Source organism: Muntiacus reevesi, chromosome 1 (genome assembly GCF_963930625.1).
Source record: "Muntiacus reevesi chromosome 1, mMunRee1.1, whole genome shotgun sequence".
Lineage (NCBI taxonomy): Eukaryota > Metazoa > Chordata > Mammalia > Artiodactyla > Cervidae > Muntiacus > Muntiacus reevesi.
Genome location: NC_089249.1, coordinates 194,079,171 through 194,107,029, shown reverse-complemented (window position 1 = coordinate 194,107,029; position 27,859 = coordinate 194,079,171). Strand labels below are relative to the sequence as shown.

At 50.0% G+C, this 27,859-nt stretch overlaps 1 protein-coding gene across 4 annotated transcripts; it reads right to left on the bottom strand.

Moving 5' to 3' along the window:
• On the bottom strand, nt 1-26,958 carry ILF3 (interleukin enhancer binding factor 3). 4 transcript variants are annotated; one of them, XM_065917777.1, is made up of 20 exons: nt 26,919-26,958; nt 15,915-16,014; nt 15,135-15,364; nt 14,803-14,980; nt 12,683-12,830; nt 11,202-11,293; nt 10,704-10,799; nt 9,902-10,013; nt 9,376-9,473; nt 8,708-8,819; nt 8,494-8,604; nt 7,702-7,901; nt 7,179-7,346; nt 6,637-6,774; nt 6,355-6,531; nt 6,095-6,248; nt 5,876-5,929; nt 2,189-2,554; nt 1,436-1,561; nt 1-688 (listed from the first exon to the last, which is right to left on the bottom strand). In XM_065917777.1, exons 2-20 carry the CDS (start codon nt 15,915-15,917, stop codon nt 552-554), a joined length of 2,700 nt encoding a protein of 899 aa, XP_065773849.1. In that variant the 5' UTR covers nt 15,918-16,014; nt 26,919-26,958; the 3' UTR covers nt 1-551. The 4 variants fall into 4 exon arrangements, with proteins under 4 accessions (XP_065773849.1, XP_065773850.1, XP_065773851.1 ...); XM_065917778.1 differs by having other exon boundaries at nt 6,637-6,762; XM_065917779.1 differs by lacking the exons at nt 1-688; nt 1,436-1,561; nt 2,189-2,554 and adding an exon at nt 4,020-5,415.
• Nucleotides 26,959-27,859: the final 901 nt, after the last annotated feature.

The window sequence follows — 27,859 nt, the reverse complement described above, 5'->3', positions numbered from 1 at the left end:
CAGAGTTTTGTTTTTTCTTTATTTGTCTACATTCAGCTCAATTCAGATGTACTGCCTGAATGATGCAGACATACCAAAAAAAAAAAAAACCCCACTCTTTCCCACTGGTTTTTAAAATAAAATCTTCACTTATAAAACTGAAACACTAAAGCATTAAAATACAGAAAGCTCGTTTAACTCACTTCACAAAAGCATTAACAGATGACGTATCCCTTCCGTGACTATTTAAAGACAAACTGAGTTAACACTAACACCAATCGTAAATAGACAGAGGGATACTTAACTGCAAGAACTCAAAAAACTCTACTCAGACAAAGTTGTAATGGCAACTAACAAACCATTGAAGACACGGAGTCCCAAACACGGCTAAATATGGGTCACAGGACGGGTCACGGGGGTGACCAGCTGCACCTCACGACACGGCAACGTGGACAGGGGAGGGCGGAGGGGCCTGGAGAGGCCGGCTGACATGTTAACTGTGATGCATAAAACTGAATCTTACAATGGGAGGGTAAGTGCAGAAGGTACAAATCTTCACCCCTTCGGGGGCTTTATCTGTATTGATAGTTCATGCTGTGGTCTGCGTTTCTGCCATAGCCCCCTTGTGATGACTGGTAGGAGCTGGGAGGACCGCTGTAATTCTGGCCGGACCCTGGGGAGTTGTAGTTCGACTGTGATGAGTAGCCTCCTAAAGGAGAGAGGAATGGGTCAGAAGTGAGGGGCATGAGGCCCACCCCACGGTCAGTGCTCAGACGTCAGCCAACACTAGACAGAGCTGTGTCTCTCCATGAGATACAGCAGCAGAGCAGCCCTGGAAGCGTCACTTTGTTAAGTGACTTTCCAGGGTCAATGGGTCTGGTTCTCACATGAGCCCTGAGAGGTGGGGCCATCAAGCCGGGCTTACAAGTGGTAGGGGTCTGCCGTCACACATGCATCAGCCATGGGAGCTGTAATGGGGGGCTGTCTGAGCCAAGGCTGAACTCACCACCCCCAACCAGAGTTCACACAGCAGGCTGTTTGGCCCTCACTGTTCTCAGCATTTTCCCCTGCTGGTGCCAACATTTACAAGTAGGGCAATTTCTGGACTTCTCTAGCGGGGGGCAGGGGGCTCAGGTTTGATCGCTGGTAGGGGAGCTAAGATCCCACATGCTATGTGGCCAAAAAGTTTTAGGAAGTAAAATAAAACTGGGTCTCAAAAATGTCTGAGGTGTGCCCAAGCCTAGGTTCTCAGGAGTCCCGTGTGAGAGCCGGTGACCCCCATGCCTGGTGTTTACCCCACACGGAAGCCACGTGGCAGCTGCCACCACAGCCCCGTCTGTGCTGCTCCCCGCACACACCAGGCCACACCACTCCTCATGGGGCCCCCGTGGGCCCCGTTGGCTCTGAGTTTAAGCCTCCCCTCACCCCACCGCACCACCTGCTTCCCCAGGCCCACCTTGTTTGCCTTGGTATGAGGAGCCACCCCCAGAACCTCCGTAGCCCCCGTGTGACCCTGGATTGTAGGACGATCCGCCTGAGCCGTAGCTGTTCCCGCCACTTCTGCCTCCACTACCACTGTAATCTGGGGGAGAGAAGACAGTGTGGTTAAGAGGCTGTGGCCACGACATGGCTGGGGCACTCTAGGTTCTTTGTGCTGTAGCCCTGGCAGTGGCAGACCCTTGGTTGAGACCCTAGGTCTTCTCAGGAATCCCTGTCTTAACTGTTTAAACCTGGCAACCAGTCCAACCATGAAGTGCCAAGGGTCACTGGAGTCCTGAAATGTCACCACATTCTGAAGCCCAATTCCATCCTGCCTGCTCCAAGCCTCCTCCCTTCTCCCACTCGGCACCCAGCGACCCCTGCCGGGCCCACTCACAGACAGCACGGCTTCCTGAAGGATAGCCCAAGGATGCCCCGAGTCTTGTGCTGTCTGCACAGGAGGTGAAGAAGGGGGCAATAACTGAGGATCTGCTGGCGGCTGTCTCCAGAGCCTAGCCTTGGAGGCGAGCTTATAGCAGCTGGCCTGGCCTCACAGGCTTTATCTATTCTGGTGACCCAGCCTCTGGAACGGTGGAGAAGGCAACAGGGAGGGGACAGCAAAGACTGAGACTGGGAAATTCGTTTCCAGGGTTTTCCTAATGCCTGCCCTGTAGCCAGCATCGTTCGGCTCTCCACCATGCCTGGGGATGTGCTCTGCCAGCCAACTCACTGAATTTGCTCTCATAGCTGTAGTCAGATCCGCCTCCGCCTCCAGGGGAGCCGTAGGAGTTGGAGTATGAGGAATAGTTGCCTTGTCCATGATTGTAGCCTTTCTGCTTGCCCTGCGGGGGCCCGTAGTTGCTGTACTGGCTCTGACTGTAGGACTGCTGCTGGCCTTGGTGGGGCTGGTAGCCTGAGCCATATGAGGGCTTCTGTTGGCCCCCGTGCGGCTGCTTCTTCCCGGCGTGTTTTGGGGGCACTGGGGAGTTGTAGTTGTCACCTTGGTAGTAGGAACCGTAGCCAGAAGAGCCACCACCGCCCCCGCCGCCGCCACCACCGGCATTCCCTGAATGCCCTCCGTTGCTGTAGAACTGACCTAAACAGGAAGGCAGCAGGTCAGGCAGAGGAGGGGGAAACGGGGAAGGGCAGCAGGGGGGCGGTCGCAGCTGTGGGCCCTGAAGGCTGACCCACAAGCCCATGGCCCAGGCCGGGACAGAGGGACGGAGGCAGGACAGCGAGGAGTGGTGGCTCCGGTCCATCAGGCAGCCTGGTTGGGGCTGGCCCCAGCCTTCAGCTCCACTCACCCATCAGCTGATGACAACAATGGATCTTTGCCAAGCAGCGGCACGACAGCAGGCCGACAGCAGCTTTTGCGGCAGATGTCAACATTATAGTGGGATGGGCTCCAAGCGCGGGATGACATTCACGACTAGCTTGCTGCTACCCAGATGTCCCCAACAGTGACAGGAAAAGCAAAGCCCCACAGAAGCAGCCAGCTCCCACCTTGTCCTCCTCCCCTCGCCCCCCAACTCCCCGCTGTGCTGGGAAGAGGCTCTGCAGTCCAAGCCCTGGGTGACCTCAGGAAATATTGTGTAATGACGCCCCTAAAGCCAAAGCCATTCATGGAAGACTAGCTGGTCTGAACAATGACCTGGGATGTCTCCCGGGTGTGACTTCCACAGCCTCGAGGGGAAATGAAACACCAGAGTTGGGTTCCTGACGCCCACGTGAGGCCTCCCACAGGGCACCCCCCTCATTCCCAGCACAGCTGCTGGGCACAGGCGGGACCCAGTGTCAGGACTAACAAGTGTGCAGCGAGGCCACCACATTCTCAAGCCCTGAAGCAGAGAATGTCACGATGGATACCCGCCTCCCCAAGCTGGTCGCTCGGTATAGACCCTGGTTTGTTAACAGACCCCAACACTCAGATGGACTCATGGGGGATGGGCCTGATAAGGCAGGGAGATGGAAGGCGGAGGTCAGGTCATGGGGGTGGCTCCCCGACCCAGCAGGGCAATCCCCGACATTCACGCAGGGGCAGCGGAGTCCCTGGGGCAGGCAGACCCGGGCACACTACTTCTGGTTGGCTGCTGCCCCTGACACAGCCATCCATTGTGTGTGCCCGGGATAGGGGAGGTGGAGGAGGGAATGTTCCCACACACCCAGTCCTTCCTTCCCATATTTAGCAGCAATGGTCTTCAGTCTTTTGAATGAGGTTAATCTGGGAGTTCTCAAGGACCTTCCACCCACTGCAGATATACACCTCGTACCACTGTGTCTTGGGTGGTTCGGACAAAAATTTGGATAGAGCTAATCTGCCACGTAAGTTAATTTCCTTAAGACCCCTCCACTCAGCCCACCAGAAGGCAGAAACATCAGGGAGAAGGCTGTATCCCTTATGCAAGAGAGAAACACGCGAAGGTTCCTGGAGGAGGGGCAGTACCCCTTGAGACGCCCCCCTCCTCTCAGAAGCCCACCACCTCAGCTGCCCACAGTCTGCACTGAGCGCCTCCTCACCCCTCCGCCAGCGTGGGGATGAATGAAGACGCCAAGGACTGAGGGCTTGTTACTTTAACATGTATTGATTAAAAAAAAATAATAAAGGGGAGGGAAAGTTTTCAACGTCATTTCAGGATAACTATTTCCTGGTATAAAAAGACATTATTCTCAAACAATAACGTTCTAAAAAAAAAAAATACATCATGCAATCAAAGTTTCACTGAATGTTTCAAACCCCTGGGAACAAACTATGGAGTAACCGTTTTGACCAGTTTTTTGCCTGAATAAACGCAAAATCTTGCAAGTCAATGTGGAGGCGGGCTTTGCTGCAAGAACTGTTGATCAGAGCCAAAACTACACTCGTTCCCAAGAAGGACTCCCGCCAGGAAACGAGGGTCTCATTCAAGAGCCAGAACGCCTCGATGCACCTCTACTTGCAGGGAGATGCCCCCAGCTCAAGACTGCAGCTTTGGGGGAGAGGGCAGTAGCTTTCCAGGCCTTCTGGAACCTGTCGTGGGAGCAGGCTGGCAGCACAGGGCCTGCTGGGGGCTTGGCTCCTCACAGGAGAATTAGGCGCTATGTATTAGGCTCTTTCTACTTGGATATTTTTAAAGCCCCATTTAAAAGAAAAAGGGAAAAAAAGAAAAATCCTTAAGAATCCCGTGCATTTGCAGCAATGATTAGGACTTGCAAAATTCTACGTTCTCATTTCCTTAAAGCCTGTCTGTTTCTTGCACTAAGAGTGGAAGCACAGTTTTGATACCTTTGAGAGTTCACCTCTAGCTAAAGCAGCCACAGAATATCGCACTCCGGAACAAGAACCCACCAGAGCAGTTACAAAATATCGAAGAGGTTAACTTAGCACAATGTACAATTCCCCAATGTTCTCAATGTTTCACATGCTTATGGAAAAAAAAAGCAGATTGCTCTGGATTCGGATATGGTGAAACTGTTACTGTCAAAGGCATCAAAGAGATTTGGGGATTTGTTAAAAGGTTAAAAATTCATACAAAACCTGCTGTAAATTAAGACAAAGGTAGATTAAAATGCATTATTATCTGTCTCTTAAATAAAGTAATGCTTTCCATAAAAAGCAAAGGTGGGCTTTTGCCTTGATGCTGACCAACGCTGGCTCTAGAATTCTGTGCAGTTCTGCACAAAAACGCATTCTCTGAAAAATTGTTTTCCACTTATTGTGAACTTCAATAGGACCAAGTTCAAAGGCAAATCACGATAAAAACTGCCATTGTCTTAAATTCTGCAGGCTAAGAGTTTCAGACAAGCTGCGGTGACAAGCCACGGTTGAGAAACCCAGTGAAGCACAGGGCACAGCACGGACACTTTGGGTTTTGGAGTTCGAGAAAATTGGAGTAAAAAGTTGATTTTGTGTGCAATACTTTTAGATGCTCTAGGAAGACCCAAAATCATGATAGCCGTAGCAGTCTGTGAAAAAGTCACCTACAAAAGGGGGAGACAGAGCAGAGAAAAAAAATTAGAATTCTTTTGAAAAAGGGCACAGAGCGCCACATTTGAAATTCATGTTTTAGATTTCTCTGCTCCTGTAACCCCCCAATGAAGGCTCCTTCTCAAGACAAGAGCTGTGCACTGTCAGGAAAAGCGTATTCACAGGTTTGGTGCTTCGCATGGCTTAAAGCAGAGAAATTTAAAATTTTGACTTTTAACGAATTTGCCAGTTATACAAATGTGATCCTTAACACTTAGAGAGTAAATTATGCTTCTGCAGCATGGGGGCGCTGGAGGACCACTTGCCCTAACACCAAACACAGGTGCCAGCCGCCCATGAATCTCAGGGAGACTGCTGCTGCTAATGCTGTTGGGCCACCCTGCTCTAACTCAGGGCATGGGAGCTAAACTGCAGCTTCTTCCCAAGCTCAGACAAAGAGAAACACGCACTTACTGTAGCCAGCAGTCGCTGAGTTGCCTCCATACCCGTAGCTGCCATACCCGGCACCTGGAAGGGAACGGACAGGGTCACCAGGATGGGAAATGGGTCTGCCCCACCCCTGCCTCTTTCTGCATCTCAGTGAGTCCCCGGGGTGGGGTGGGGGTGGGGGGTCCCCACCCACTGCAGGAAGCAGGCCAGGCCTCTGGGAACAGTGCAGGACAGGGTCCTCACCAGCATTCATGTAGCCTCCATGGTTGGCACCACCGAATCCTCTCCCTCTCCCTCGACCACGGATGTTCCCTCCTCTTCCCCGTCCTCGGATGTTGGGGGGTGGGGGCACTTCATTGTGCATGGGGCCCCCCATGCCGAACCCAGGGTTATGTGGCTGGATGGGAGAGTAGACAGACAACTTACATTTATCTCCCACTCAAATGATCAGAGAACACCCACCAAGGAGACAGCACCCGGAGAGTTCAGGGCTGAACACTCACCTTAGCAGCAAATTTTGGGCCACCTCTCACAGGCACAGGGGCTCTCTTCTTCTTGTTGGCCTCCAGGGAGAGAGGGGCGTCAGGGAACAGCTTTTCTAGCGCAGCCAGGGCGGCATATGCTTTGGCCACCTTTTTGTTTGAGCCAGCACCCTGAAACTTCTGGCCATCCACCTCGACCTGGGGAGAACAGATGTGTGTCAGGGGTGACCAAACACTGCCTTCGGGGTGGGGGCGTCTCCTAAGACCCCAGGCCCCCACAGGAAGCAGCCCGGGACCACTCGCCTCCATGACGAAGCGTTTGTCGTGGCTGCCGCCCGTCTCTGAGATGAGCTCGTACTTGAGGCCGCGCCTCTTCTCGTTGAGCTCCATGACGGGGTTCTTGCCATGTTTGGTCAGGATCGGCCCCTGCTGTTTTACGTTCTCAGGGAAAACAGAAAAGAGCACCAACAAACTCAGCTGAGGTCTCTCCCACAGGCGGCAGCCACCCCTGCGTTAACGGTCTGAGGCCCTCCGCTCCACTCACTCTGCTGCCCGCCCCGCTGGAAATCACCTGTGGGCTTGCCAGCAATGGGACCACCTCCACCCACACCGTCTCTCTCAGGGAAACAGCCTAGCCTCGACTACAGGCCTCCCAGGCGCCGCCCCCGACGTTGGGTCAACACCAGCACAGGACTCGACAGCGCACACTTCCACTCCCTCCACAGGGCCCTGGACTGGAAGGCTGTTACGCTTCTAGAGGAAGAGAACGAGGACCAGTGCCTGTCCTTGTTCAGGGGACCCAGAGTCACTCCTGCGGGGCCTCACAGCACCCACCCTGTGCTCACCTCGGTGGTGGGGTCCGAGGGGAAGGCGGCACTGGGGGTCGAGACGGCCTCAACCACAGGTGGAGGGGCCACCACGGCGGGCTTCGCCTCTGCCTCCTCAGCTGAGTCCTCCCCCTTGCTGGAGTCTCTGCCTTCAGCACCCGTGGGCAAGCCCATGTCCTGTAACACCTGCGGGGCGGGGGGGGGAGACCCCGTGTCCCCAGTGAGCAAGGCCTCACCCAGACAAGCACTCTCCCACATCCAGCATCCTGAATCAGCAGCTCTTAGGGAGCATCCAGCCAATTGGAGGCACTTTCCTGAAGCTCCCAAAACCACCAAATGCCCACCCACATTTGGAGGCCCTGCACCCATCAATGACGGCATTCTGGCCGTGTGTGACTTGGCCACTGGTCAGGCCTCTAACTGTTTCAGTGTTCCCATTCCCTCCCTCAGCCTTGTACTTAAACAGGGGGCAGTGGCTCTTAATGGGCACAAAGCAGAGGGAGGCATGTCACCATTCCACCACACTGCTGGCCACACTCACCTTCACAGCCACGTGCAGCTTGGCAGTCTTTTTGGAGGGCCCAGAGGCCTCGAAGGAGCTGCCGTCCACCTCCACTGACATGGTGAAAATGGGGGCGTGCACTGGACCGGTCTGGGAAATCAGTTTGTACTGCAGTCCCGGTTTGAGCTGGTTCAGTCTCATCAGGGCGTTCATCGCTTGTGGAGGCTCTGCCTTCTCCTCTAGAGAGAACACAGCAATGCTGCTCTACAATGCCAGTCAATTCTGACCCCGACAGGGACACTCTCCTGACTGCCCGCCCACAACACACCACGTGGTGGACTGGGCAGGAGACCAGGTGGCCCCATGTGCTGCGGGCCTGCCTGCCCGGCTAGCCTGCCCGGCTAGCCAGACACATACTCTGACTGTGGTCACCAGCTGAGGTGCATCCATCTTAATTGTGTTCCATGCCCATGCTAAGTTTAATCAATCCCCTTCATGGATCACAGCCTTGTCGTGGTGAAGGAGCTTGCACAGCTCAATGAAGCTATGAGCCATGCCAAGCAGGGCCACCCAAGATTGATGGGTCATACTGGAGTTCTGACAAAATGTGTTCCACTGGTGGAGAGACTGGCAAACCCCTCCAGTACTCCTGCTGTGAGAACCCCTCCAGTATTCCTGCTGTGAGAACCCCATAACCAATCATCCTTAAAAGGACTTCCACATCACATCCGAGAAAAATAGAACAAAAGCAGGTATGTCACCACTTTGGGCTAAATCTTCAATGAAGCCAGATGGCAGCTTAAGACAAGGACTATGTGTGAATGCTTGTACCTTTTTTCTGAATCTTCTTCTTCTTTTTGCTAGGAGACTTTTCCTCTCCATCTTCCTCCATCGGGCGTTTCATGGGCGTAATGGCGTAGGTGGTGCTGGGGGGTATTTGAACTGAAACAAGACGAGGATGGCAGCAGCTGAGACTCTAGCCTGTCCTCTGCCAGGAGCCCATGATGACATCGCCGCCTGAGCCCAGGCCCCACGGCCTCCTTACCCGTATAGTCCACTGGGTTTTCATTCTTTGGTTTCTTGGGCATCTTAGATGGCAGAGGGTCCATACCAAGTACTTTATGGAGCTGGCCAAACGCAGCTAGTCGCAGCGCGTGCTGGAGAAGGGGAAGAGGAATCTGACTGAGCCGCCCTGCACTCCCAGCCCTCATGTGTGCGCTCACTAATACCTCCTGGAAGGGGTGGGAGCTGAGGGGGTTGCTAACGGTCTCCCCTATGACAGCAAGGGGTCCTCCGCCAGCCAGGGGACGGCCTGATTGCCAGGGCCCAGCCTTGCTGTGGGGGAAGGCCAGCCTGTGACCACCCCCCTCAAAAGAATACAGGAGACCCCAACCTGGGGACTGGTTGCCACACGGAGCCACGGGGTGGGCCTGCAAGGGAAGGACCCCTGGAGCAGTCCACATAGCAAATACGTCTCCCCGCTGAACTCGGGTGTCTGAAAACGGCACTCGAGCAGGCCAAAAGGGGGCAGGTGACAACCTCGCGTGGCGCCAGGGGAAAGAAGCAGCCCAGGTTGGGGCGCCCTGTATCAGGCCCGAGCCCCTGACCTTCGGGCCCCAAGCTGAGCCTACCCTGAGAATACCCAGTAACGGAACTGGAAGCCAGTGATTACAGACTGGGTAAGGGCTCACGTGGCAATGGCGACGACTATACCTGCGCACTCTGTGTGATATCTTCCCGTTGCTGTCTGTCTAGATGCCCAATAGCATCAGTGGCTTCTTTTTCACAAGGGTCATAAATGCCAGAACCATCTGAAGGCAGGAAACAAGGAAGATATGCAGAGGATTATCTTTTAGCATCTCGGAAGCGTGGTGCTGGGCTGAGGGAACCAAGTGCGTTACCCCCCGCGCCCCATCCACACCCAGCTCTGGAAAACACGCCGGGCTCAGTGACCCACTCGGCGACCAGCCCGTGAGAGAAATAAGCCACTTGTGTCTCAGAGCAAGGAGCTCGCGTGGGAGTGGGTCACTACTGCCCCGGATCCGCCCGGAGTCACAGCTGCGGAGCCGGCACAGGGCTGGATATGATGGTGCAAGAGGGTAGTCACATGCTTCACCCCTAGGGGGACACGGGGCTGCTGCTACCCTAACCCACTCAGGGGACCCGCCGGGAAGTGGCCTCGGGGCCTCGGTCCCTGTCCTTTCCTTTCCCTGCCACCTGCAAAGCACAAGGCCCCAACCTGGCATGACGATGCCCGAAGCCAGGCACTCCAGCACCCTCCGCAGGGCCTCGCCGGCACCCATGGGTCTGTTGGCTGTGCCGATGGACTTCTCACAGAGAAGCTCGAGGGGCTGAAAGGGAAGAGGGACAGTTAGTCACCAAGTCCAGGAGGGAGCAGGCTGACTCTGAGGCAGTGTCACCCTGTGTGTGTATCAGAGTCAATGCCCTCCAAGTTCACAAGCCAAAGACAGCGCACCAAGAGTGGGGCTCCACCAGCTCTTCCGGACAGGGCCTGGCCTCTTAAGCTGTAGGGGCCAAGAATGGAAGCTGTGTGCTTAGGGACTTAAAGTGAAGCATTGAGAAAGCTAAAAACCAGGAGGGGGTGTGTGTATACTTAGAGCTGATTCATGCTACGTACAGAAGCTCACGCAACACTGTAAAGCAAGTATCCTCCAGTTAAAAAATACTTAAAAAAAAAAGCCATTCTTCACAACAGACTATACAAAGAGGCAACTGGCCAAAACAAGCCTGTGGGCCTCAGTCTGCTGACCCTTGTCTCAGAGCAGCTACAAAAGCTTCTACACAGAGAAGCTGTCCCAGTAAGTGCGCCGTTGGTCCCCACTCGGCTGAGCTGTGCACCCTCCTCTGGGTCCGTGGTCTGGCTCTCAGCCCCACCCAGGGTGTGGCACTCAGCAGGAGCTCAACAAGCAGCTGTGACGGGATGCATCGGCCACACCCCAATGGGCCACTTCAGCCCACTGATCAGCAACACAGTCCCGGGATCTGGGAAGTCTCTGCACACATGACCCAAGGTGCCTTACCCATCCTCTGAGGGGACCCCAGGTGGGCACTCGGGTGCACAGGTCCCTCAGGACCCGGATGACAATGACACACGACTTCAGCCCGTTGGCTCTGGCCTAGAGGAATAAAGCACAGGCTCTTTACACTGTGGCAGCTCCCTGCACACAAGGCAGACATGAAACACACAAGTCTCAGGGCGCTGCTTTGTCAAGGGTAAATGAAGGTGAGCGTGCATGACCACCAAGTGTGTGGTCTGCAGCGATTCCACCGAGTGGATGGTAATAATGTTATTACTCTTGACACAAAGCAGCAGCTCCCCACCTACTCAGTCACAAGCCTCCTTGGGGGGGGGATGGTGTCAAATTTGTCTATGCGTGCTCCTTTAGCATCCGCACGCCAGCAGGTGCTAAGTTCAGCACGACGCTCTTCAATGTTACCACAACTTTATGGTGAAAGTTAGCCAAGTTAAAACTTAGGAATTCTCTACCGAAAGACAAATAGAAGAACAAAATGCAAACCTGGAACCACTTGGCGTGTCGGAGGGACGCCAAGGCAGCAAGGCATTTCTGCCTGTCCAGAACGTCCGGGGGGTCGTTGACTGATAGCGTTTCTATTCATGGATGGAATAAGAAGACAAGGTACAGTTTGACCAAGGGGTTTCTGTCAGGTGGAAAGGGGATGTGGCAGCTTCCTAAAGGGCAGCCGAGGCTCCCAGAATCTCAAGTCCTCTCCACCCTTGACCAGGGAGGGAGATGCTCGAGCACATTGAACTCAGCCCCGAGAGGAGATTGTAAAAATCAGAGGCCCCCTCCAAAAAAAAAAAGAAAAAGAAAAAAAGAAAACAAAAAGAAAAACAAAAACAAAGTGGGAAGATACTCTAAAAGGAACAATCCCATGGGGAGGGGGACAGATAGGTGGACCCTATCTTCTAGTAGATGGTTACCTTGCTTCCTCTCCCCAGGATCTCCCAATAAATGAGCTATGCTAAAAAATTCATTAGCAAAAAGAAAAAACAAAACCAAAACCGGGGGGGGGGGAAAAAAAAGAAGGTGGGGGGAGTAGAAATGCACTCCCTCTCTGCCTCCCACAGGTCATCCCCTGAGGCAACTACGGCAAAGGGGACCACCTCCGCCCACCAGGCGGGACTGCCCCAGCCCCAGCCCTTGACAGAGTCAGTCCTGTTGGTCAAAGGTCCAGCGTCCCTGAATTGATAAACTAGAAGGGCTCTGGTGGTGAACCAGGTATCGGAACCAAAGGGCACTGAGGAACCTCAACAAGGGCGTGCGTAAGCCTGTGCTGCAGCAAAACCGGGGCGTTTGTCGTTGCCACCATCTGTGCGTCAGGGGTTTGGATAAGGCCGGTCACCCTGACTTTCAGTCATGACTGAAAACCAACCACCCAGAGATGCATAAGGGGCCCTGGGCGGACTCAAAATCGTGAGAGCATTAGCACTGTCCAAGGTTCCAGGACTTGGTCTGAAAATCGCTCCACTGTTAAAAAAAACTTTATCCAAAACTCTGCCCCAGCTCTCTGCATCTCGATCACGGCCACAGGTAACAGCAGCCAGTGGACGAAGACAAACAAAGAGGCCCTGGTTCTACTGCAACACAAGCTGTCTGCACAAGTCCAATGTGATACTCATGCAGAAATCATCTGGTTGTCTTCCGTACTTTAAAGCCTACAGTCACTGGGGACACGCTTTTCCAAGGCCAGAGACTGGCTCAACCGAAAAAACACCTTTAATACCGATGAGAACATTCAAGGATTAAGACAGACAAAGACGGTGCAATCCTCTCGGAAAAGTACTACTCACTTTTAGTGCAACTGTTTTGTCAACCTCCCAGGATGGAAACCCAATGGGAGATGTGAGCTCAAGTAAAGATGGTCAAAGCTATACCGCTAGCCTTTTATCAGAGCAATCTAAAACTTCATAGCACATTTTAACCGTGAGGGGATACCACAGTGCCAACGCCCTGCTGGCCTTTCTCAGCCTCCCTACCTCCAGCTAATACTTTCTCCATTTCTTCTCTGACAACAGGGGAGGTCAGGTGGATGGTCAGGGACAATGGAGGCTCTTTTGTGTTTTTTATCACAATCGCAGCGTCATCAACAGACTGGAGTATTTCATACTTGTCATCTGTGACCGCCTATAAAAGAAAACGCAACCGTCAAACACGTGCTTCCCAAGACCAGCAACAGTTCTCTTGAGCTCCTGATTACGACTGCAGGCCAACTTCTTGGGTTGTGACTGACAGCAGCGCCTTCCACTAGGGGTCAGAATGCCCTCTTACTGGACAGGTCTTTGGCCATCTTCCAGGTACTCCAGGGAGGAGATGACTACTTAGCAGAGAGAGGAAGTTTTGTAATACAACGTTAAAGAGTTTAGGGTCTGAGAGGAGATGGTGGTGTGAAATCCTCACTGTGTCACTTGGGAATCACATAACTTTCGACAGGTCACTCTATTTCATCAAGATTATGATTTCTGATTTGTAAAATGGACTTAGGGACATGACCGACACCCAAGGCAGCAAAGGAACTGAACCGGACACGGCACGGAAAGCACAGGACCCAGCGCGGTGTGGGCAGCCGCCACCGCCGCTTCCACACAGGGACGAGCCGCTGTCACAGGGCACGGAACGAGAACTGCGTGGTGAAACAGCTTCACGAGGCGACTATGGAAGCACGTACTCGCTGCAAACGCATGCTACACGCGTCTATAAAATGACATTCATGACTGTAACTTCTGCTTTCTTCTTTATGCCTGTTTATACGCCCTGATCAAGAAAACTTGAGTATTTATGATTTTTGTCAAAGAAATAAAAAGTTTTGGGGAGAACAAAGGCACTGTAGAGGAGCCAAGCTGACTTTTCTCCACCTCAGCATTATTAGATGCGTCAGCCAGATCACTCACAGTGGCGGGGACGTCCTATGCGCTGGAGGACTTCGGGAAGCCTCTCCAGACTCTACCTACAGATGCCAATAGCGCCGTACCTACTCTGCTAAGATAACTTAAACTACCTCTAAACTCACTCCATGTCCCCCCCCAGTCAAAAACCACTCATCTACATGATAAAAATATACTTTCTTGAGACTTCCCTGGTAGTAGAGACTCCACACTTTCAATGCAGGGGGCACAGGCTCGATCCTTGGTAGGGGAACTAAGATCCTGCATGCCGTGTGGTGTGGCCAAAAGAGAAAAACGGGGTAAAAAAAACAAACACCTTTCTTTATGTCTCTTTATAAACACTCTATGAAAATGGTCTTTCCTTTAGAAACATTTACGTCAACTTAATTCCCTACACTTAATATACTTTTTAATAGACAGAGATGGAAATCAACTTAAAAAATTACCACTAAAACAAAAGTTCAGGGCTGCCTTCCCTTTCAACAGTCCCCCGAAGCCTTTCCACACTGCATTAGCTGCTCATTTCAATTCTGACCTCTGTCCTGAATCCTGAGGGATCAGTCACACGTGACAGAACAAGATTTACATGGGAAAATGAACAGTGTATCTACAGGATGAGAATTTCTACTTTCTTCTTTTCTTATCCTGTGGCTGAATCCAGGGTAGTGTCCCCAAGAGGCACCGAGGGGCAGCGACACACAGACATTCCGAAGACCAGACACCTCACCAGCCGGGGACATGGGGTCACTTACTGAGCTCCCCACACCACAGTCAAATCTACTAGAGTACTTAAGATGATCAAGCCCCACCTCAGTCATGATGAAATGATATGTGTGCAGAGCTCGTCTGGCCTAGGGCCTGGTTCAGTCAATGCTCAAGAAATGTCAGAAGTTACTATTTATATAGTACTTCTGTAGTAAGGCAAATAAATCAGTTGAAAACAACTTTTTTGAAGTCCAGGTTTGCATTAAGGAGGAATATCCTTTGCAGCCACCCGCCCATCCATCCATTGCTGGAGTCTGGATGTGACGGTCATGCCCAATGCCACCTGGTATACAGCGCGCCCCCAGCCTGGCCTGGCTGCCGGGCAGCTATAGAAATGTGGGAACAGCAGGGGCCAGGCAGGGAGTGGAACACGCCTCCCGGCGCACAGCGCAGTTGGCCACGTCTGCCCCCGACCACCCTGCGTCCCCAGTGGAAGCGGGCACACTCACAGTGAGCTGGATGGCCAGGTTGTCAGCCACCTTGTCCAGGAGGGCGGTTGTGGGCTTCTCCTTACAGAGCAGCACCAGCTCCAAGTCCAAGTCCCCCTTGAGCAGAAGGCCCTTTGCCACGAGGCCAACACGCATCACTCCCCTCAGGGTTCTGGTCATGTGCTCTGTCTTCTGCTCCCTGAGAACAGCCCAACACAGGCCCAGTGAGGTGCAGGCTGGTCAGAACCCAGGGGCCCCGGAAAGGCTGGAGTTTCTTAGAAAAAGGAGAGGCTCAACCCTGCACTGGCCAGTCTCCCTAGAAATAAGAAAAACACCCTACAAAGCAAACCTACCCAGCCCCTTCTTTTCCCTCGTCTTCCGCGGGCACATCCACATTCTCAGACTCGGCATGGTCGCTGCTGCCTTTCTCCTGCTCATCGATCCAGTCCGACACAGCTTTGAGAGCCCGCTCTGTGTGGGACACCATGTTCTGGACTGCCTCCAGCTCCTCTTGTGTTGGGTAAACGGAAGAGTGCTTTGCCATCACATGGCGATCATCATTCACAAAAATTCGCACTGGACGCTGGAAATGTGAAAACTTAGTTAAAAACTATGTAAGGAGACCAAGCAGCTTGACACTTATCTGTTCAGCTGTACAGCTCACAATTACGCACATGAAAGTAAGACTATATGAACACATCTGAAGATCTGAGGAGGACAACCAAACATGACAGTCGTGCTTTCTCTAGGCCACGGGAAGAAGGGGGCACATTATACATTTCTCTATTACTAGAACTGTTACACTACTTCAAAGAGTCTAATGAAAAATGATTATAAAACCAAATGCTTTGGGGAGGCAAGACAGGTGAAGGCGATTGAGAGGTACAAATTACCACATATAAAATAAATTAAAAGGACACAAGGGAATGTAGCCAATATTTTATGATAACTTTATGGAGAATATAACATACACAAATATGAAATGACTGTTGTACACCTGAAACTGATATACTGTAAGTCAGCTATACTTCAGAAAAAAAAAAAAAGAATCAAATGCTTTGGGGCAACACCACAAATATTTTTGTACGTGAATGAAGAAACAGTATCTATGATTAACAAAATAAATTTCTTACCATTTTTACTTCTCTTTATCTGTAGTGTCTGGAAATCAAATTTTTGCTTATCTTTTCAAATTGTGACAGATTTCCTTGGTGTTATCAATACTTCAACTATCTATAAGATCAGAAAATTTTTTTTAGTTTCATGTATTTCATCGGCGGAGGAGTCTGAGTGTCAGATAATCCCGCAGGAGGAAAGCGGTGCTGCCTCAGGAAGAAGTCTGTTAACACAGCAGGACATATCTCTATTTCCAGGTAATCACTAACCCAAGGTACAAACAACTAACTATAAAACTTCCCCCAAATGAAAACAGCTGGCTTCTAGAAGCCATGTTTGACTTCAGGCCCACATTCAAGATGATTTTTACTTTTTAAAAAATCTCCTTTCAACATTTCTCCATATGAAGTATGTCAAGTTTTACAAATAAACCTATTACCAAGCCTCCCCCAAATGGTATGGGTTAAAATGTTCAGCAAAATCTTGCTGTTTGGAGAAGGAAAAGAGAAGGAAGGAAGGAGTGAGCTCTGACCCTTGAGGGTCATGAAGACATGGAACAAGAGCAGGAAACAGAGAACCCCAGATGGCTGCTGTGAACTGGCGCGGCAAGAACCTTCTGAAGCACCAGGGGGACGTGGCCACCCCCAGCGTGTAGCTCTGGAGTGGTTGAGACAACTGAAAAGGACAACACAAGTCTCCAAGACAAACGTAGCTATAATTACAATTTTCGACTCTAAATAACATGCTGACTACAACCTACTCAATTCCCACTCTGTGCAAACAGTCTGGTCCACACTGAAATCTTCCAAATGAGTAAACAACCCAAAAGCCCCATCAGCAGAGTAGGTAACAGATTGACTCCACCCAATCCCTCCAACCACAAAACAGCTAGCCCCTTCCATCCACACAGGTTGTTACCAGCCAGTGCAGCAGGTTCATCTCAGAAAGGCATTCACTTCAAGGATAAACTCTGACAGGACTAGCCCCAAAGAGAATTTCCCATAATGCTTTAGGACTAGCTAACTATCTCATTGAAAACCTAGGGGCTGCCAACTAAAACCTGAAAATCTAAGGGTGGAATGAGAAGTGATACTCCTGCAAAGTCAGGCAAAAGGACTTATGGGGTCCAATGCTTCCTGACAGGGGAGGGAGGGAAGGAAGAGGACCACAAGTCCCTGGGCTCAGCCCTGGCTGTGCCTGAGCCCTTGGTAAGCCACTCAGTAGTCACCAAGTGGGAGCTTTTGCCACTACCTGTGTGGCCTTCAAGTTCCTTGGAGCTTCCTTCAACCTGCAACATGGAATCTACCCCTCTACCTCTTCAAGTGGAATGTGAAAATTAGATGAGTTGGCCTGTGGAAAGCATGGAGCACAAATCCCACAAACCCTCAAAAAAAAAAAGCACTGACTTCTACTACAGACAAGAAGTACATCATCAGGTTGTTGTAGGGGCTAATAATAAGCACATGCAAAAGCACATCCTGCATAAGGAATGAATGACACTATGGTTGTGTTTGAAAAGAACGTCTTTACCTCACATACACATTAAAGATAAATTTATGGCTTAAACTACACGCCTAGTTTTTGCTTGTTTTAAAATACTTCAGTGAGAGACTTCCCTGGTGGTGATCCAGAAGGTAAAACCCTGCACTCCCAATGCAGGGGGCCTGGGTTCAATCGCTGGTCAGGGATCTAGATCCTGATGCCTGGGATCTAGATCCTTGCCAGGGATCTAGATCTAGATCCACATGCCACAACTAAGAGTTCACATGCTGTAACTAAGACCCGGAACAGTCAAATAAAAATAAATATTAAAAAAATAATAATAAAATTTAGGGGTGAGGTGGGGAGTGGAGAAGGGAACAGGACAAACCAACACTGGAAAACGTTAATACCTTTTGAAGATGGAGATGGGTACAATGGGGATCACTGTGCGTGTCTGAAAATTTCCATAATAGTTCTTTTTTAAGTGCATAGCAAACTGAAGAATTCTTACAAAAGTGCAGCCATGGCAGGTAATCTAAAATGTAAACCAAATCTCAGAAAATAATTATAAACCGACAAGAAGCAGGCCGTCGGAAATGACAGCTGACTGGTGAGGAGCCCACAGTAAACAGTCACCAGTCCAGGCCAAATCTACACTGAAACTTCATCAACTTGATAAAGAAGGATGATGTTTACAACTGCACTGACCTAGTCAGAAGTATTCTGTGTGCACCTCCCATGGACCAGGCCCTGAGCCAGAGGCTGGGACAGTGATGAACACAGCAGGCAAGTCCCCCGTTCCTGTGGACCTGGCCACTCTAAAGGACAAATGCCTTCCCTCCAAATCCAACATGGTGCCAGAAGCCAACGCATCACCTCTCTATACTTACCACTTCTTCATCTTAGTCTTCCTCCACCACAGATATCAGATACAGAGGCTTAAAAGTAACAGAGGGTTTAAACCAAGAGTCCGGGGGCCAAAGACCTTTTTTATTAAGGGCTTTGTAGGACTGATATTGTCTAAGATCTTCTAAAAGGAGCTCCCAGAAGTAGTTGATTCAGCACCTGATGCAGAACCATGGTGGGTGAGCCTGGGTCAAAATGCAGTATCAGAAAGCCAGGAGAGACTTTCCTGGTGGTCCAGTGGTTAAGACTGTGCTTTCAAAGCAGGAGGCGCAGGTTTGATCCCTGGTAGGGGAACTAACATCCCACATGCTGTGTCGCATGGTCAAAAAATAAGAGTTGGGAAAAAAAATAATAAATAAAGGGAAGAAAGTGCTCAGTGATTACTGCTGGCACGTCCAAAGGACAAAGGAGCTGACTTGTGAGGGCTCCCACTAGCTATATTTGAGGCAACCGAGTATCAAAAACAAAAAAAGGCCTGTATGAAGTTCTCCAACACAGCAGAAAAATCAAACTAATCTGCAATCACCTCCATGGGATGGTGGCAGGGACACCTGGAAAGGGTGCCAGGAGCTTTCTGGGGTGGTGGTCACAGTCTGCACCTTGGTAATATTGTGGGGGATATGCACTGACCAAAATCACTGAATGGTATATGCAAGATCTGTGCATTTACCTCAAAAGAAAAAAAAACCAAAAAACTGTAAATAAATACTGGACTCCAGTCAACATCTAGAGGAAAGACTACAACTTTCTGCTACCTTGAAAAGTATCATAAAAATAGATACTGTTAACTCTAGAGCTTCCCAAGTGGTGCAGTAGTAAAGCATCCATCCACCTGCCAGTGCAGAAGACACAGAGTTGATCCCTCAGTTGGGAAGATGGCAACCCACTCCAGTATCTTTGCCTGGAAATCCCACGGACAGAGGAGTCTGGCGGGCTATAGTCCACAGGGTCGCAAAGAGTTGGGCAGGACTGAGCAAATGTGCTCACACACATCAGCTCTATTTCAATGAAAATAAAGTGGCTGAAAGACGAGAACAGAGGAGAGAAGCGTGAAACACAGCTGAAGTCAAAGGAGAACAAACAGGCAAGCGCTGACTGTAAAATAGTGTCACTTTTTCTGTATGTTTGAATCTTCTAAGAAAATGTTACAAGTATATGACTAAAACAGATTCGGCATGGGAACAGTACCCATGAGTCCACAATGATACTTATTTGACACCACTGGAGACATCCACAGCCCAACTCCCTCATCTGAAAGGACCAAGGTTCACCCGAGTTGATTCAGGGGATCTCTTCGAAAAATGCTATCTGATGAATCGAGACAGTCCAGAGAGAAAACCACCCTTGGACCACTGGAGAACAAGACAGTCACTGTGTAGAACATCAGCCCCCAAGGACATGTGGCCAACTCCGAATGCTCCTGTATTCAGCAAACGTACTGCAGCGAGGTTTCCATCCACTGTCTTCACCGCTCAAACTCAGAGCATGTCTGTGCCTCTGCTCCAGTAGCTGCCTCCCGTGAGAGGTAGGCCCAAGAAGGGACCCATAAAGAGACTCACTGGGTTGAGGCCGGCTGTGACCGCCACTCTTGGACCATCTGTGAACCTTTCATCCCCGGGCCTCCCCCTTTATGCCAGAGCTTAGTGGCAATACCTCCTGATTCAGGGGGACAAAGCGACTAAGACTACCTATTCTGGACTACATTTAAAAACTGGAGGCAGGAATTCCCTGGTGGTCCAGTGATGAGGACTCTGTGCTTTTACCACTGAGGGCCTGGGTTCAAGGCCTGGTTGGGGAACCAAGATCCCATAAACCACAAGGCGTAGGCAAAAATATTTAAATAAATAAAAATTGAAAAAAAAAAAAAAAAACTGGAGTCAATGCTTTTTTGCTGAACAACAACAACGGGCCTCACTTGTCTCTGTGTGAACCCAGATCTGTCATCCAAATCAGCCTATCGGAAGCCAGCTGCTCTGGTCCTGAATACCAGAGAATCCATTTCTCCTTTTCAAAACTGTGCTGTCAAGAAGACCACAACACCCACCCATAAGCAACACTCCACTGCCCCCTGACAATCTAAATTTCAAGACAGGCTTTGAACTGCTCTTGCCACCTCAGTCAGAATTCAAACCGGGTCCTAGTGAAGCCTGATTTTTACCAGCCCCCAGGTTCTCTGAAAAGAAATCCAAGAAAGGAATGAGCAAACAGCGAAGAATCAGGATCTTAAACTACCTGTGTGGTTTGGGATGTTCTAACACACAGCGATCAGGTTTCTTTCTTTTGTTCTCAAAAGCAGCCCACCCACAGCATGCAGAGTTACAGAAGTTTAAACCACAACCTGCAGTGACATGACCATCTTTCTGCCCTCTCACTAGCTGGGATATCCCAATCATGACGCTGGCAGTTGGGAAAGAAATGTGCCCAAGTCAGCATGTGTGGATCAACAAACGTTTGTAGAACTGAATGAACAGGTGTGGTGACAACACCCTAACAGGTATGGCCCCCACCTATCTTGCAGAGTAAACCGCACCCCCTCACCGCCATCCAGGGTATTTCACAAAGCTAGAGTCCTGGTCACTCTGGCGAGTGGTCTGGAACTAGACACTCCTCTTGAAAGTTAAGTTAGTTGCACAGTTGTGTCCTACTCTTTGTGATTCCATGAACTACAGTCTGTCCCGCTCCTCTGTCCATGGAATTCTCCAGGCAAGAGTACTGGATTGGGTTGCCATTTCCTTCTCTAGATACTCCTCTTAAAGAGACCTAATTAGGTTTTGAAAGACACAGGACCCAACTCAGCTGCTGGTTCCCGGACCTCTGGAGATACAATCCTACACTGGAAGTGAAATAATACACACATGCAACTCTTCAGTGACTCCTTAAAAAACTATTACAGATTCACATCATCAAGGACATATGGAAAATAACTTATTGAACAAAGCAACCCGGCCAGAAGAGGCCAATCTAAAATCTGATTACAGATGCCACTCTGAGAATTTTTAAATTCAAGACAAATCTTAAATCCAGTGCAATGGTTCCAGCTCTGTCTGCAACCGTGTTTTTGCTGGTCCATAGGGAGGTATAATGGAGTAGGAAATAACAATCCACTCCAGGATTCTTGCCTGGAAAATTCCATGGACAGAGAAGCCTAGCAGGCAGGCTACAGTCCATGGGGTGGCAGAGCTGGCCATGACTGAGCACAGCGCAGCAGGAAGGTATGAAGTTAGGATTAAAGATTTTTCTCAAACATTTTCTTTCTTTGGCAGTGTAACATGGCATTCAGGATTTTAGTTCCCCAACCAGGGACTGAACCCATGCCCCTTGCAATGGAAACTGGGAGTCTTAACCACTGGACTGGCAAAGAAATCTCACAAATATTTTCCATTTAAAGGCATGTCCTTTAATCTTATTTTCTTTCTATATGTTCAGTGTTAAAACATCCCTTTTGCTTGTAAAATGGTGGTGATGGCAATGCGTAACTGATTAAAAAAGGTTTAAACTGGCAGATGCAGGTTGTTTCCCAAAATGTTTCTGGAACCCTTAACTGGTCTGTAAGACCTAGGCCTCCAGGCCCAGTGACACTGTGGAACACCCAAAGGTCTTAGAAACACAAGTCCAGGTTTGTGCCCACTTGGGTTTTCCAATCTGGCCACTGTGGAATCTTCAACAAATCACGTTATCTTCTCAGAATTGGGTCAAAAATGAGATTGAAACACCACCTACACCTCCCAGTCTCAAACAAGGATTACAGGAGGCAAGGTGGGAAAATGCCCTACCAGTTGTTGTCAATTCTGTCAGTTGCTTAGTCAATTCTGACTGCCACCCCATGGACTGTAGTGGGTATCCATTTCCTCCTCCAGGGGATCTTTCCAACCCAGTGATCTAACTCTTCTCTCCTGTATTGACAGGTGGATTCTTTACCACCAGTGCCACCTGGGAAGCCCTTCAGCTCTAAAACTACAAATGCAAGATGCTGAAGGAGTTATTTCAGCTACTCCTGGATGAACCAATAGAAATATTTTTTAAAATCTGCCTGTGAGAAGACATAATGTCACAGCAAAAAGGTTTAACAGGATTCTAAGTGGGGATTATCAAACTTTCTTTGCAACATGCCCTTCAGGCAGCAAAGTCAGTCATGTTAGAAATCTGAGGGGGAGAACAGAGACAACTTTCCCACATGTCCCCATGGGGAAAGTCTCAGATTTTTTAAAATTAGTTTCTAATAGAGGAAAAATTAAAAAATGACTGCGTCTCAAAGGATATTAAATATCAACATAACATGCAGACTGTGAATTATTTTAATGGGTAAGGGTTTCTTTTTAAAAATATTTTATTTGGCTGCCCCGGGGTCTTAGCTGTGGCATGTGAGAGCTAGTTCTCTGAACAGGGATCGAATCTGTGCCCCCTGCAGTGGAAGCACAAAGTCCCAACCACTGAACCATCAAGGAAGTCCCAAGAGTTTCTTTTTTAAATGAAACTTTTCATCTTGTAGCTTCTTATGCAGCTGTAAGAACAGAACCATCTCCCATGTTCTCCACTGAGTTTCCCCCGATGGCAGCATCTTGCCAGAGCTGGAGCACTACTCACAACCATAACACTGATACTGACATAAGTCACAGACTGCCACTGTCACAAGGACCACTCCTGTTGACCATGTACAGTCACACTCACTGTGTAACAGTGAACACACTGTGTATGGCCAACCGCCCCCCAGCCATGCTTAACCCCTAGCAACCACTAATCCACTGAAGGTTTCTGTAATCTTGGCATTCCAAGAATGTTATATAAATGGAATTGTAGAGCTTACGGCCTTGTAGGATGGGCTTATCTCATGCAATGACTGCCTCAAGATTCATCCAAGTTGTGTGTGTACTGACAGCTTGTTCTTTTTTACTGCCACGTAGTATTCCATGATAAGGAACCATTCACCCACAAAAGGACAACTGGGGTGGGTTCCAATTCTTGGTTATTATAAACATTAAGTGCCACTATAAGCCATGGAGCCAGGCTGGCCATTTCCGTTATTAGGGAAATTTAAAGTTTTTTTTGGAATTATGAATACATAGTAACAATCATTAACCTGCAACAACTCTACATGTATCATGGAAAAGCAAGCCCAACTTGCAACATTCATCTTTTAGACATACACATACCTCATGTACACTCTGGTAAGAGGAAGAGATCAGTTCAAAAGAAAGCAGCAAAAAAGCCAAGTGGCCTGGAATATTATTCCAATAAGACCTTATCCTTGAGCATGAACTACAATCCTAATGGAAATAATATGAATGGCTGTTTCAAGGAAAATTACCCTGACCCTCAAACTGCCAATAACACCATTTCTCATGAATCATCTAAGATTACTAAAAAAAAAAAAAAAAATCTGGAGCAAATTTACACACTCAACTAAGGGACACACATTCAACTTTGTAACTAAATGATCCCTTGTGATCATATACAGACAAAAAAATAGTCATTGGTCAGTAAACTCATTTCCGCATTAAAACTAGTAGCTACATTTTCAATTTCTTCACTACAGACATTCAGTGAGGTAAGAAAAAAAATTAAATTTCAACTAGACACTATTTCACAAAACATCTGAAAACAGCTAATGAAATGTCTGGCTGAATTCCCCATTGTAATTTATAACAGGATCACCTATCAAATGATGTCTAGGAAAAATCTCACAGGGATTTAGCAGAACATAAGGTGGCAAGAACCAATTCATTTAAAAAAGTCAGCACACTCACAAGGCTCCACAACAAACACAAGCCTACCCTCCATTCACTATTATTTCTGTGGTGCTAGCACTATGGAGGGAGCACCAAACTGCCCCAAGTGACAAAGAGGGGAGTTGGTTGTTTCAGCCAAAACTGTCAAATGCTGGGCAAGACACTAAAGCCAGCCTTGTCTCTTTTAGGACCCTGAGCCCATTTCACTAACCAACAGTGTGTAGACTCCTGTAGAGTCACTTGTTATTTTGTTGCTAAGTCCTGACTCTTTGTGACCCCATGGACTGTAACCTGCCATGATCCTTTGTTCATGGGATTCTCCAGGCAAGAATACCAGAGTGGGCTGCCATTTCCTCCTCCAGAGGATCTTTCCCACCCAGGGATCCGACCCTCGTCTCCTGCACTGCAGGTGGATTCTTTACTGCTGAGACATCAGTAAAACTCCGTCATATCACCAACTGTCTCTAATTCTAAATTCTTCCACTGGAAGCAGAAATCAAATCTTTCTTGCCCAGGTCTTTGCTAAAATAAAAAGATGCCAATATACAAAGCTTAGAAAATCTAATTCTTCAGAAGATTCAATGAAAGCAATATTCAAATAAAATTATCACCATTTTGTGGGCCACATCTGCTAATACTAGATAGGTGAAATTTTACACATCTTTCAGAACTGTACACAGTTAAAAGCAACTTGATGACAAAATGTAGCACGTGGGCAAGTCCAAGGACATAAAAACCCACGTTTCTGGGTTAAAAGAATCATTCTTCTAAGATGTAAAAGGTGAAATCTGGAGGAACTGGGGAGAAAGATGAGAAAAGTTAAAAGGGAGCTGCCTCTACCCAAACTTCTAAAGCCTTTCTCAAAAGCAAGAACATTTCCAACTCTCACATCCTGCTAAAGTCCAAAGACAGACAAGATACTGCCTATATTTACTCAAAGAGAAGAGGCTTATATGACTTGGAGACGGCTCTTTCTTCATCAGTGACTCACCCTACTTGTCCCTACGTGGTGAACTTACCCAAGGGAGCATGACACCATATTTGTGACATCAAAATATTAATATTACCAGCCACTCTTGCCAATGTTAGTTTTTTTAATAAGAAAAATTTAAGAAAAACAAAAGACAGTCTTAGATTTCTCACTCCCAATAATATGGGCATCTCCTCAAGTACCCTGTGAGAAGATAAAGGAATTTTCCCCTACAGGCACTAGACAAGTCCAATCAGGAAAAGGAAACAAAAACTGCAAAGAGTTAGGTACCACTCCACTCGAGAGAGAGGGCGATTCCCAGGCTGGCCCAAGCTCTAGCAGGGTAGGGAGCCTCTGATAAATCAGTGTTCAGTGTTGGCAAGGCCACCTCTGGCACTAACTGCCAGCCTCCAATCAACTCAGACAGCGCTAAGGTCTGCAGAGATTCTATTCACAAAGCCGGGGACCAAGTGCTGTCCACATGGCCAAGAAACAACTCAGGACTACTGTCTGGAACAGCAGCACTTGCCTGTGCCCTGGGGCCTTTCCACCGCTATTCCAGCTGTGAATGAGCTGCTGGTTCCCACAGTTCATTCACAGCCTGAGAGGCTGCTGTAGCCACATCCCACGAGACCACACACAAAGCGTAGTGGCAGCTGCTGGAAGCAACCTGAGGAGATTCCCAACCACAGATACTTGAGGGAAAGAGTAAGTCCTAAATTTTGAGAACCAACTTCGGTAGCACCTTGTGTTCTCCCACGGATTCCAAATATGCCACCAAACCACTCATTTTAAAGAGATCACAATCCTAAGCAATAACAAAGACTCAGAATCCCTGGAATACCTGAGTCCACTAAAAGTTAATTGATGCTTCTTCCTTGCTGATCAATCAAGTCCCCTAGGCAGAATCCCAAGCAACTTTTAACCAGTTCTGCAAATGTTAAGAAGAGATGGCTTACTCTTTTAGACAGTGACTGGGGGAGAGCATGCAGATGACTGCACACCCCGAATAATCCCCCCCAGGTGCAGTATTACAGGACAGAAACTCAAGAGCAACCCCAGGAGTCTGTCCCTCAACTACTTCAGAAAATAAGACAGAAACGGGTTTCAAGCTCTCATGCTTCGGTCCCAATTTTACAGATCACAGGACACTCAAATTTCGCACCAGATCAGTTTTGGGAGAGAATGCAAGTCCTAAACAGTCTGGGGAAAAAAGGCCAACATCAACGAATCGCCTAGAGAGAGAAAGCGTTAAATCCTCCGCTAGATTTGGTTCCTAATCTAGGGGAGGGCTGGCTAGCCAGAGATTTGAGGACCCCAAGCAGCTTTCCCTGCAATCCACCTAAGTATGGGGTTCCAGGGAAGGGGTTTGCCTCTCTGCCCCACTTAAGGACAAAGGAGGACATGTTTCCCGCCTCGGGAACCTGGGACCCTCCTGGAACTCGGGGCGGGACTGGGACAAAGAGAAGGAGAGGTGGAAGGGGGGTCGTCCCTGCATCGCGGGTCAGGATGCTCCGGGCCGGAGGGGGTGTGTGCTCCAGGCACGTGCGCGCGTGCGCCGCAACAGACAAAGCCCGGCCCGGGGGAGGCGGCGGCCGGGGGCCCGGTGCGCGCGCACCCCCCGCGAGAGGCGCCGCCGACGGCCGAGGGGCCGCGAGGGGGGGCGGATGCGCGCGCACCGGGCCCTCGCCGCCGCCGCCGCCATTTTGTTTCCTCGGCACAATGGGGGAGAGTAACGGCCGAACGCGGGAGCGAGGCTGACAAGGGAGGAATGAGCCAGACGCCGGGACGAAAGGACCCGGCGGAGGCGGGGAGTGCGGGGCGCCTCAGGCCATGTCACGGCTACTCCTTAGCGGAGCCCGCGCTGAGTGAGAGGACTGACGGGGGGGAGGAGGAGAGGCGGGAGCGAGCCCGGCCGCCGCCACATTGACGCTTACCTCGTCCGCGTCCCGTTCTCCGACCGCGGCCGCCGCCCTCCTGCCAGAGCCCACCGGGGTCTCCCCCCAAAAGCCACGCGGTGCGCACCGGGCTGCTGAGTCCAACTGCAATGGCGAGAAGAGGAGGAGGAGGAGCCGGGGCCGGGGGCGAGCGGGCGGGCGCGCGCCGGGGAGGTGCGGGAGCACGTGACCGGCCGGAGCCCCGCCCCTTCGCCGCTGCGTTGCCGCTCGACGCAGGCCCAGCCGGAAAGGGAAGGAGGGACAAAAAGAGATATGGAGGCGGGCCCTAGTCACGTGTCAGAAACGCAGCTGTTACGTGCAGCCGGAACGGTTCCCCGCCCCTTTCCACGCCTCTGCTTGATCATGTGACAGTGGCAAATTCTGAGTTCTCCTTGGCCACGTGACAAGAACTTTTGGGCCTTTCCCTTGTCTTATTGGTAGACCTGAGTCATGTGACAATATCGGCGCTCTTTTTTTCAATGGCGGTTTTTGATAAGCCATTACCAGGTGATGCAGGTTGAGGGGCGGAGCCTCCTGCCGCTGCTAGTTTACGCGCCTGCGCGGACGCCATCTTACACTCGAAGTACGTTGGCGGAAACCACCCTTAGAGGCAGGCGCGTCAGCATCCTCGTAGTGGGTGTCTCGGTAGCAGTTTCATCGTTTCCAACCGAGGCGGTCCGGCGAAACTTTCTCCACACTGTCCGCATATTCACGAGAGGCCGAGCAGACTCGAGGTGCGTGTGCGAGCAACGGCCGGCCCGAGCTCCTCGTTGCTGTCCCTAGACTGGTCCCAGCGAACACCTCGGGTCTTTGGTGTCAAAACTTTAACTGTGTAGCGCCCAGCCTGATTGTCGAGCCTCCGAAGAGCAAAGCCGAGTCGGTCGGGATCTTCCAGTCCCCTGTTCGCAGATGGACAAACTGACGCCCGATCAAGAAAAAGA

Bases quoted from the DNA above. Each gene is read 5' to 3' on its own strand.
- ILF3 (XM_065917777.1), bottom strand. The intron at 10,800-11,201 runs GTTTGCATTTTG...TTATTCCTCTAG, and splicing joins GACACGCCAAGTGGTTCCAG to GCCAGAGCCAACGGGCTGAA. The intron at 9,474-9,901 runs GTTGGGGCCTTG...TCCTGCCTTCAG, and splicing joins TTCGGGCATCGTCATGCCAG to ATGGTTCTGGCATTTATGAC.